The 10,869-nt window shown below is 45.4% G+C and overlaps 1 protein-coding gene across 1 annotated transcript in view; it reads right to left on the minus strand.

The window, feature by feature from the left end:
* Nucleotides 1–10,364, minus strand: part of Nme5 (NME/NM23 family member 5) — a 14,890-nt gene extending 4,526 nt beyond the window's left edge. Inside the window, exons 1-3 of the mRNA XM_051163558.1 lie at nt 9,856–10,364; nt 3,948–4,153; nt 1,177–1,277 (exon numbers count right to left, since the gene is read on the minus strand). Of these exons, the coding sequence (XP_051019515.1) occupies nt 1,177–1,277; nt 3,948–4,153; nt 9,856–9,984 (436 nt within the window). The 5' untranslated portion in view covers nt 9,985–10,364. The remainder of the gene's footprint in view (nt 1–1,176; nt 1,278–3,947; nt 4,154–9,855) is intronic.
* Between the last annotated feature and the right edge of the window lie 505 nt (nt 10,365–10,869).

The raw sequence follows: 10,869 nt of genomic DNA on the forward strand, positions 1-10,869 counted from the left end.
TGCTCTTCCTAGTTGGCTACGTGACTCCTGTGATAACAGGTGTGTGCAAGCACACTCTATCTGTTTGCTAAGGTATTACTTACACGCAGTGCTTGCTTGCTGAATTTGTGATCACACTGAGAAATAAAAATAATTTAAAATAAAAGAACCAAAATGACCATAACCACCATATACAAAAGAGCAAACACAGAACCAGCCAAGTGCAGAGGCCACTCAGGAGGCTGGCTCAGCCAGAGTGAAGCAGGCTTACCTGTGGACAGCGTATTGAGACTTGCCTCAAAAAAACAGGGCTGGAAAGCCAGGCTGCAGTACAGGCCTGAAATCCTAGCATTGGGGGGTGTGGGAAGATCACTAGTTCAAGACCAGCTGAGACCTACAGGCCTATCTCAAAATTAAAGGGGGGGCTGTCTCAAAATTAAGGGTGGGGGCTCAGTGATTAAGACCAATATTTATTCCAGAGGACCCAAATTCAAATTTCAGCACTCACACCAGGTGGCTCACAGCTGTCTGTAACTCCAGGGGATGGTGCTGCCTTCTGGCCTCTGAGGACATTTGCACACAGGTGGAATACACTCACATAGACATATTTTTTTAAAATACTACAAATAAATAGGCTAAGGGGTGAGGACTAAGCAGCTCACCGGCAAAGGTTTGCCTGTTATGGAGCCCTGGGTTCACTTCTCAGTACTTAAAAGGCAGCGGGCGGTTTCTGGGTGTTCCACTTTTAAAAGTTTACTGACGTCCTGACTTCAGATTGGACAGAAACCACAAAGGATCTGGAATTATCAATTTCAAGTTGATGTAAGACTTTCTTGTTTTGTTTTGTTGAGAAAAGATCCACCTCCCAAGTGCCGAGAGGTGTTTTGGTTTTGTTGTGAGCTAAGGTCTGTGTAGCCTAGACTGGCTTCCACTGGAGGCCTGTGGTCCCCCACCCCACCCGGTTGTCTCCGGTGATGGGATTAAAACCCAGGACTGCCCTGGGGATGGGCAAGCTTCCTGTAAACATCTCAGGCCCCTCCAGCTTCAAGTGTTAACGACTCACAATCTGAAAAGATAACAGAGCATCTAGGAGGAAAATATCTTCCTTCCCAGGCATGTCTTCAAGATAAAGAACAAACTTAGGAGGCGACCAGTTTGGAGGCGCAGCGAGAGAGAAAGCAGGCACCAGGAGCTCACCTTCTGGAAACATGAACCGGATCTCTCTCTCTGAGGCAGCGAAGTCATTGCTCCCGTGAAGAGCGTTCCTTAGCTCATCCGTACCGTAGATCGCCCTTAGACTGAGGAGAATTAAAGACGCTGTCCTTCCCCTGACACACTTTCCTGCATGTCAGCGCGATCACTCTACACTATTCGGAGGAGGGAGGGGAACAGGTGGGATAGTTTTCTCCTTCTAGCTCGGGGGTCCTGAGTTCGAAACCAGATCGTCCCACTTGGCTGCAAGACTTTACCCACTCAGCCATCTTGCCAGACTTTTTCTTTTTCTTTCTTTTTTTTTTTTTTTTTTTCAAGACAGGGTTTCTCTATGTTAGCCTTGGCTGTCCGTGACTCACTTTATAGACCAGGCTGGCCTCGAACTCACAGTGATTCAAAGCGTGCGCCACCATGCCCGGCCTATTTTTTTTTTTTTTTTAAAGACAGGCCATCACTAGTCTAATTTTAAGCTTTTTCATCTACTTAGATGAGGGTCATTGCATTTATGTATGCTATTGGCACACTCTGTGAAAATGGCATTCTCTAGATGAAGAAAGGTGTTTTGTGAAAAGAAAATATAAATTCAAAATGCCATAACTATTTCATTTCTAGAAGCTAGCAATAATGCTGAAATTTTAGAATTTTTTAAAAAATATTTATTTATTTATTATCATGTATACAGTGCTCTGCTTGCATGTACTCCTGCAAGCCAGAAGAGGGCGCCATATCACATTACAGATGGTTATGAGCCACCATGTGGTTGCTGGGAATTGAACTCAGGACCTTTGGAAGAGCAGGCGGCACTCTTAACCACTGAGCCATCTCTCCAGCCCGAAATTTTGGAATTTTTAATTTTAATTTTATTTTTTATTTTTGAGACAGGTTCTTACTATGTATCCTTGGTTGGCCTGGAACTTGCTAATGTAGGCCAGGCTATTCTTAAACTCTCAGAAATTTGCCTGCTTCGGTCTCTCAAGTCCTGAGATTAAAGATACATACCACCATGTCCAGAAAACAAACCTAAAAAATTCTAACTTTCCCATTAAAAAATCCTACTTCAGAAAAAAAAAAAAAAATACTACTTCAGGCTGGGTGTGGTGGTGCACATCTTTAATCCCAGCACATGGGAGACAGAGACAGGCGGATCTCTGTGAGTTTGAAGTCAGCCTGGTCTACAGAGCTAGTTCCAAGGCAGCCAGGCTACACAGAGAAACCTTGTTTCAAAAAAACAAATACATAAATAAATGACCGGAGAGATGGCTCAGCCGTTAAGAGCACTGGCTATTCTTCCAGAGGTCCTGAGTTCTATTCCCAGCAACCACATGGTGGCTCACAACCATCTATAATGGGATCCGATGCCCTCTTCTGGCATGCAAATGTATGTTTGGACAGAGCACTCATAAAAATAAATTACATAAAATAAATCTTTAAAAAACTAAAACAAAAAAAATCCTCCTTCAGGACCAGTGAGTTGGCTAAGCTGCTGAAAGCACTTGCCAGAAAGCCTGATTTGAGTCATGTTCTACATGTGAAAGGCACACATACCCAGACATAAAAACAAAGTGAAGTTAAAAATCCTGTTTCATAGCCATGTGTCCTGGCTCATGCCTGCAATTCCAGCATAGGCTGGGGGTGGGGGACTAGGGTAGGAGGATCATCACAATTCAAAGCTAAACTAGGCGACACAGAGAATTACAGGCCAGCTTGGTCTACAGAGTAAGACCTAGTCTCAAAAAATAATTTAAAAATCCCAATCAACGAACCAAACAAACAAAAACAGGGCAGTGGTAGGGTGGCATACACCGTTAATCTCAGCACTCAGGGAGGCAGAGGCAGGTGGATCTCTGAATTTGAGGCCATCCTGGTCTATAGAATGAGTTCCAGGACAGCCAGGGCTATACAGAGAAACCCTGTCTCAAAAAACCAAACCAAACCAAAACAATGAAAGAAAAAACAGAAAGAAAAAAAAAAAGTAATCAATCAATAAATCCTGCGTTAGAGGCAATTTAATGCAAGGCTAATCAGCCATCGATGAGATATTCTTTGATGCCTTATGTAGCATTTGATATTAAGATAGACATTAAAATTGTGAGAATGAGCTGGGCATGGTGGCAAAGGCCTGTAATCCCAGCACCCAGGAGGCAGAGGCAGGCAGATCTCTGTGAGTTCGAGGCCAGCCAGGTCTACAAAGCAAGTCCAGGACAGCCAGGGCTACACAGATAGACCTTGCCTCAAAACAAAAACAAAAACAAAAACAAGCTGGAGAGATGGCTCAAAGGCTAAGAGCACTGACTACTCTTCCAGAGGTCCTGAGTTCAATTCCCAGGAACCACACCGTGGCTCACAACCACCTATAATGTGATCTGATGCCCTCTTCTGGCCTGAAGGTATACATGCAGGCAGAACACTGTATATACAATAAATTTTAGAGCCTGGCATGGTGGCACATGCCTTTAATCCCAGCACTTGGGAGGCAGAGGCAGGTGGATCGCTGTGAGTCCGAGGCCAGCCTGGTCTACAGAGCAAGTCCAGGACAGCCAAGGCTACACACAGAGAAACCCTGTCTCGAAAAACCAAAAACCAAACATGGTGAGAATGTCAAATTCACTGCCCTACACCAGAGATAACTTCACGCAGGAAAACTTCCACATGATGGAGACCCAGAACTGGAAGGCAGCAGGCTTGGGCTTTTTTGTTTCTTTTGTTTTCATACTTTAAGGCGGCTTCAATCCTTCAAGCCACTCCAGGAAAATTACCTGTCCGGGTGTGTCTCCTTGGCTACTAAACTATTAGGCGGTCCCAAAAGTTCTTTCCAGTAAGATATGGCATTATGTCTGGCTAGTATCATAGCAACAAGAGGTCCAGAGCTCATATAAGCTGTTAAATTTGGGAAAAACATTTTCCCATACTGATCCACATAAAAGTTACTACAGTGCTCAGGGCTGAGGTGTAGTTTTCGTCTCTGTAAACAAAACAAAAGTCGACAACCGCATTTAAAGGGACAGTTCAATGAAAGCTCATTAAGTCATCAGTAACTTACCGGGCAGGGTCCGGCATGCCTGTAATTATCTCTGCTTTATTATACAGAAAGTAAATGATAATTAAATAAGTTCAGAGGAAGTATTTATCCCATTTAAAAAATGATCCCTGGGCTACTGCCAAGGCTGAAGTTCTAAATTCAACCCCCAGAATTTACATGTTGGGAATAGAAAACTGACACTGTGCATGTGCATAAGTAAATGTTAAAACTGTTGTTGAGCCGGGCGTGGTGGCGCACGCCTTTGATACCAGCACTCGGGAGGTAGAGACAGGTGGATCACTGTGAGTTCGAGGCCAGCTTAGTCTACAAAAGTGAGTTCAGGACAGCCAGGACAGTTACACAGAGAAATCCTGCCTCAAAACAAAACAAAACCTGTTGTTGTACGACAGAGTTTCTCTGTGTAGTCCCAGCTGTCCTAGAACTCACTGTGTAGACCAGGCTAGCCTTGAATATATGGAGATCCAAAAGCTTCTGCCCCTTGAGTGCTGGGATTAAAGACGCGTGGCACCACCTCCAGGCTAAAAATAATGTTTAAAGAGTGTTTGCTGAGGGCTGGAGATATGGCTCAGAGGTTAAGGGCACTGCCTGCTCTTCCAGAGGTCCCGAGTTCAACTCCCAGCAACCACATGGCGACTCACAACCATCTACGATGTGATCTGATGCCCTCTTCTGCAGGTGTCCATGCAGGCAGAGCATAATAAACAAATTAATTAATTAATTTTTTAAAAAAAGAGTGTTTGCTGAGCCATCATGAAGACCGGAGTTTGGATCTTGGCACCTACATTACAAGTAGGGTATTCGCCAAACACTTGTAACTCCAGCTACATGGGATTTGATGCCCTCTTCTGGTGCCCAGGCATATGTGTAGGCACACATACATACGCACAGTCACCCTGAGATCAAGGCTAGCTCCGTCTACCCAGTGAGTTCCAGGTTGGCTAGGGCTGCAGAGTGAGGTCCTGCCTCTAAAACAATGTATGTAAGTTTCCCTCCAGGCATGGTCTTATAGGGGCTAGAGATTCCTCAGACTCCACAAAGGAATGTTCTGATGAACTCTACAGCCAGTTCCCAGGAAGCCTAGCTCTCACATGACTCCCTGCACATCCGTACTAACCCTTCCTCCACCATGCCCAGCATACAAGCTGTTTGGTTGTTTGTTTTGAGACAGGATCGTATTATGCAGCCCAGACAGGCCAGTGTAATCATCCTAACTGCCGTAGTCTCCCTAGCCAGGGGAGAGCTGGGAGCTCAACAGCCACGTGCCCTTTCGTCAGGTTTGCTAGCTCCTGCAGCGTGATTGTAAAACTTTAGAGTTCATCTTTAAAGTTGATACAAAATTAATTATTCGATTGGTTGCTTTAAAATGAAATCAAGTGGACTGGAGAGATGGCTCAGAGGTTAAGAGCACTGGCTGCTCTTCTAAAGGTCCTGAGTTCAATTCCCAGCAACTACAAGGTGGCTCACAACCATCTATAATGAAATCTGGTGCCCTCTTCTGGTGCGCAGGTATATAAGCAGGCAGAAGATTATATACATAATAAACAAATCTTTTTAAAAAATGAAATCCGGTGAAAAATCTTTTGAAATTAATAATATAAAATAAGTGGAACAGGGGCTGGAGAGATGGCTCAGTGGTTAAGAGCACTGACTGCTCTTCCAAAGGTCATGAGTTCAATCCCCGCCGGGCGTGGTGGCGCATGCCTTTAATCCCAGCACTCGGGAGGCAGAGGCAGGCGGATCGATGTGAGTTCGAGGCCAGCTTGGTCTACAAAGTGAGTCCAGGATGGCCAAGGCTACACAGAGAAACCCTGTCTCAAAAAACCAAAAAACAAACAAACAAAAATGAGTTCAATCCCCAGCAACCACATGGTGGCTCACAACCATCTATAATGTGATCTGGTGCTCTCTTCTGGCCTGCAGTTATACATGCAGGCAACACATTGTATACCTAATAAATAAATAAAATCTCTTTAAAAAAAATAAGTGGAACAGAACTCATAGTTTGCCAGCCGGGTGCGGTGGGGTACACCTTTAATCCTAGCACTCAGGGAGGCAGAGGCAGGAGGGTTGCTGTGAGTTCAAGGATAGCCTGGTCTACAAAGTCCAGGATAGCCAAGGCTACCCAGAGAAACCCTGTTTCAAAAAAACAAAACAAAGAACTCATAGTTTTTGACAAAGAAAAGGCTGCCATCTGCTGGAAAGAGGGAGAAGTTTCCAGAGCTTTCTGAGTGCTCACCATACTGAAGCCTATTTCACAGTTGAACCTTACAAATATATAACAGTTTCGGTTATAGGAAATAGCTGGAAGGGTCAAATTTCTTGAGGCAGAATCTAGGACAGTGGCTACCAGGAGCTGGAGAAAATGGAAACACACTTCCTTCCTTTAAAAAATAAGGGCTTCGTGACACCTGCCTTTAATCTTAGCACTCAGGAGGCAGAGGCAGGCAGATCTCTGTGAATTTGAGGCCAGCTTGGTCTACAACATGAGTTCCAGGACAGACAAGGCTACACGGAGAAACTTGGTCTCAAAAAAAAAAAAAAAGAAAGAAAAAAACAGAAAGAAAAACCAAACACACACACATTGAATATAATGTATATATAAAGGGCTTAAAACATCTTAGGTGTGCAGGATACAGAAGCCAAGCTCCCTTGCCACTCCCAGTCAGAAATATCTTCCTAAGAATAAACACTACAACATTTAAAATTAAGCCAGACATAGTGGCACATTGTGTGTCATCCCAGGACTCAGGAGCCTGCAGCACAATCATAAATTTGAAGCCACATAAGCTACATAGTGAAGTCCTGTCAGAAAACAAGCTACAAGGTGAATACCTTAACCTCAGTTGTCCTGAAAAAGAGGCAAGGTGGTTGCCTGCCGTGGAAGACATCCTGAGTTACGTATCTAGAGACTTTCTTCTTTTTGTTGTTTTAGACAAAGAGTCTCATATAGCTCAGGCTAGCCTCAAGCTTACTATATAGCTGGGGATGAGCTCATTAAATGTCTGGTCCTCCTGCCTCAGTCTCCTGAATGCTGGCACTCAGGTTTTGTGCAGTGCTGGGTGTACATTCCACCACCTGAGCTGCACGGTCTTCCCTGAGAACCTGGATTTGTTTGTTTGGTTGGTTTGGTTTTGGTTTTTTTAGGGGGGGTTGTTTGTTTGTTTGTTTTGACATAGAGTTTCTCTCTGTGGCTCTGGCCATCCTGGAACTCATTCAAAGCTGGCCTCGAACTCGGAGATCCAACTTCCTCTGCCCCCAGAGTTAAAGGCAGCATGCTGCTGCTGCCACCACCTGGCTGAGAACCTGGATTTTTAAGTATCTTGTTTCCTCAGTTGTTTGTTGATCCACTTTCTCTTCCACAAGTTACAACGTGATTTGATATTTTTGGTAAGGGAGAATAATAGGGATTGAAGCCACAGCCTCATGCTTGCTAAGCCTGTATTCTTCCACTAAGCCACACCCTAGCACAGCCTCTAAGTTTAATTTTTAAATATGTAGATCCATTTAGATTTATCCCAGAAAAAATTCTGTATGTGCGATATATGCACACGTCTGTGTAGCGTCACACATATGTGGGAGTTCAGGTGCCATGTGTGGAGCTACAGGTGCACACTGGGTGTCTGCCTCAGTTGCTTTCACCACCTTGGGTTTCCCACTGACCTGAAGTTCACCAGTGTGGCAAGACTAGTGGACTTGCCAGCTCCAGGGTCCTCTGGCCTTGCCTCCCCAGCTCTGAGATTTTCTACAGGGGCATGCTGCCACCCCTGGGGGTACATACATGGTCGCTGGAGATTCAAACTCAGGTCCCTGTGCTTGTTCAGCAAACACTGCCACGAACCCCCCTCCAGCTCAGCTGTCTCTATTTTAAAACACTGACAAAATAGATGATATAGTACTACATAAAAAATTTAAGACAGGGGTAGGGGTATAGAGATGGCTCAGCGGTAAGAAGCACTGCTCTTCCAGAGGACCTGGGTTCAATTCTCAGCAGCCACACATGGCAGCTCACAACTGTCTGTAACTCCTGTTCTAGGGGATCCAACACCCCCACATAGACATACATGCAGGCAAAACACCAAGGCATATAAAATAAAAATAAGTTAAAAAATAAAGATGGGTGTGGTGGCACACGCTTTTAATCCCAGACTTGGGAGGCAGAGGCAGGCAGATCGCTATGAGTTTGAGGCCAGCCTGGTCTACTAAGTGAGTCTAGGACAGCCAAGGCTACACAGAGAAACCCTGTCTCGAAAAACAAAACAAAACCAAAGACAAAACACCGTGAACTCTTTTCTGGGCAGTGGCGGGGCACACCTTTAATCCCAGCACTCAGGAGGCAGAGGCAGATGGAGCTCTGCAGGCTCAGGGACATCTGGTCTACAGAGTGAGCTCCAGGACAGCCAGAGCTACACAGAAAAACCCTATCTTAAAACAAAACAAAACAAAAACCAAACCTTCCAGCACTAGAGAACCAAAGTGTGCACAGGAATATTGCACATGACTCAGAGAGGCCAAGTGGCTTCTGGGAGAAGAGAATGTGGTCACTGTCTCCCTCTAGAGCTGATGTGGAGAAGTTACGGGAAGGAGAAGGCAGCTAAGTGGCTTCTTTTGTGTTTTAGTCTATGTCCTTTGGAAGTGTGAAAAACTTGTCTGCTACTGTCGAGGTCTACTCTTTGACACAGCTGTGGCTATTTCTGTACTCAGCCTATAAGGTAAACTTCAGTTCAAAACTTTTTAACTTTTCAACTCGGCCCTCCTAGAGGCAGTTACTCATAGCTGACACTAGCATTCGCTGCCAGAGGGTCAAGTTAACCTACACTAGATGATTCAGAGATGTACTCTGTTCTCTATGCACTTGGCTGCCCTCTGGCTGCACCCTGGTTGGCTCAGTTATCTACACACCTGGCCACACTCTGGATGTACTAACCACTGCCTTACTTACCTCGCTTGGGACCAGTCAGCTTAAAGGTTAGCTGGTAATTGTCTAGTTAGCCAGAAATGTAACATTGTTTTGTACGGTTAGCCAAAATGTATTACTGCCCCCCACCCCACCCGCAGCCCCCCAACTCTCCTACCCCCCGACCCCGACTCACCCCCCCACCCCACCCCTCCTACCCCCACCCCCCACCCCTTCTACCTCTCACCTCCCCACCTCCCCCATCCCACCCCACCCACCCCACCCCGTCTTCTGCTCTTGGTTTTCTTATAAAAGACTGCCCGTAAGAACAGGTTGATGTCACAGGCTCCTGAGTTCTTTCTGTGTCCCTGGTCATCACCAGTCCTGGGGTGTGCGTTCAAAATAAACTATCCATCTCTAACTGAGACAGGTGTCTGAGTAGCTCTGTGTGGCTATGATTGTACTACAACAATTTCACGCGCCTTGTTTGTTTTTGACACAGCTCTCACAGAGCCCAGGCTGACATGTCAAACTTTGACCTTACTCCATAACATTACTCCTCCTGCCCCCTCTGCCTCCACCTCCCGGTGCCGAGATTCCAGGAGTATGCTTACATGCCCAGAGGACATACAACCATCATATTTAGAAACACAAACTTAATGTTACCAAGGATCTAAATGGGTGGCTACATTTATTTAAGTATGATGCAAACTGAGACGCCAGAAATTACCTGAATAATGGTGAATCCTGACCTAAGAATAATATCGCATATCTCCTCTTCTTTGTCAACAATATCCGGCTTGATAAGAGCTAGGGTTTTTTCTACATATATCTGAGGCAGGGGCATTGATACCTCCATTCTGGCGGTTCCCGGTTCAATTTACGAATTTCCCGACCGGCTATCAACTGCAACGACACCCGTCCCCGTCCCAAAGTCAGCCCGTGGCAATATTTGGTGCTAGATTTGATTAATTTATATTAAAAAACAGAAACAGCCATGTTTTCCTACAAGCAGTTTTGCAAGAATACGACTTGTACGGCGCCCAAGGGGAGCCCTGGTCTCCTTGCTGAGGCTAGAGCCTGGATGGAAACTCAGTGCCGCTCTCCAGGGTTAGGAGAAGGTCCTAGGCGGCTGCCCTGGAGAAGGGCCCCCACCCCGCAGGGACCCTTTGTACAGGCTTAGTTGTGACTCGACAGCAGGGTCCCCAAGTCCTCAGGAAACATACTGCTGGACCATCGCAGCACTCACCTCGGTTCTCCTGTTGTCAAAACCCGTTGCTAAGAGACTTGAAGCTGGTTTTCCAACGGTGGCTGCAGAGGGCCAATCCCAGCAGCCTTTTTTGTTTTTTTTGTTTTTTGTTTTTGTTTTTAAGGCTGTAAACCTACAGCCTTAGTCTTAACCTAGGGCAGTAATTAGCCATGCACATTTTATTCCCTTTAAGAGTCTTAGAATACTAGACATATTTCTAACGTTTTTTCTCATAATTTAAAAAACAACTTTGCTTATTGTGTAGTGTGTGTGTGTGATGTGATGTGGAGGTTAAAACAAACTAACTAACTAACTAACTAACTAACTAACAAACTAACCAACTTCATGGAGTCAAGTGGTTTCCATGTTTCCGTGGTTTCCGGGGGTGGAACTCAGGGGGTCGGGCTTCAGGGCAAGCCTCTTTATCCATTGAGCCTTAGGGCTTTCCCTTCTCCAGTTGATCTCCTTTCGTGCTAGTGCCCACATGCCTTAGCT

The sequence above is a fragment of the Acomys russatus genome, chromosome 20, assembly GCF_903995435.1.
Source record: "Acomys russatus chromosome 20, mAcoRus1.1, whole genome shotgun sequence".
Taxonomy (NCBI): Eukaryota; Metazoa; Chordata; class Mammalia; order Rodentia; family Muridae; genus Acomys; species Acomys russatus.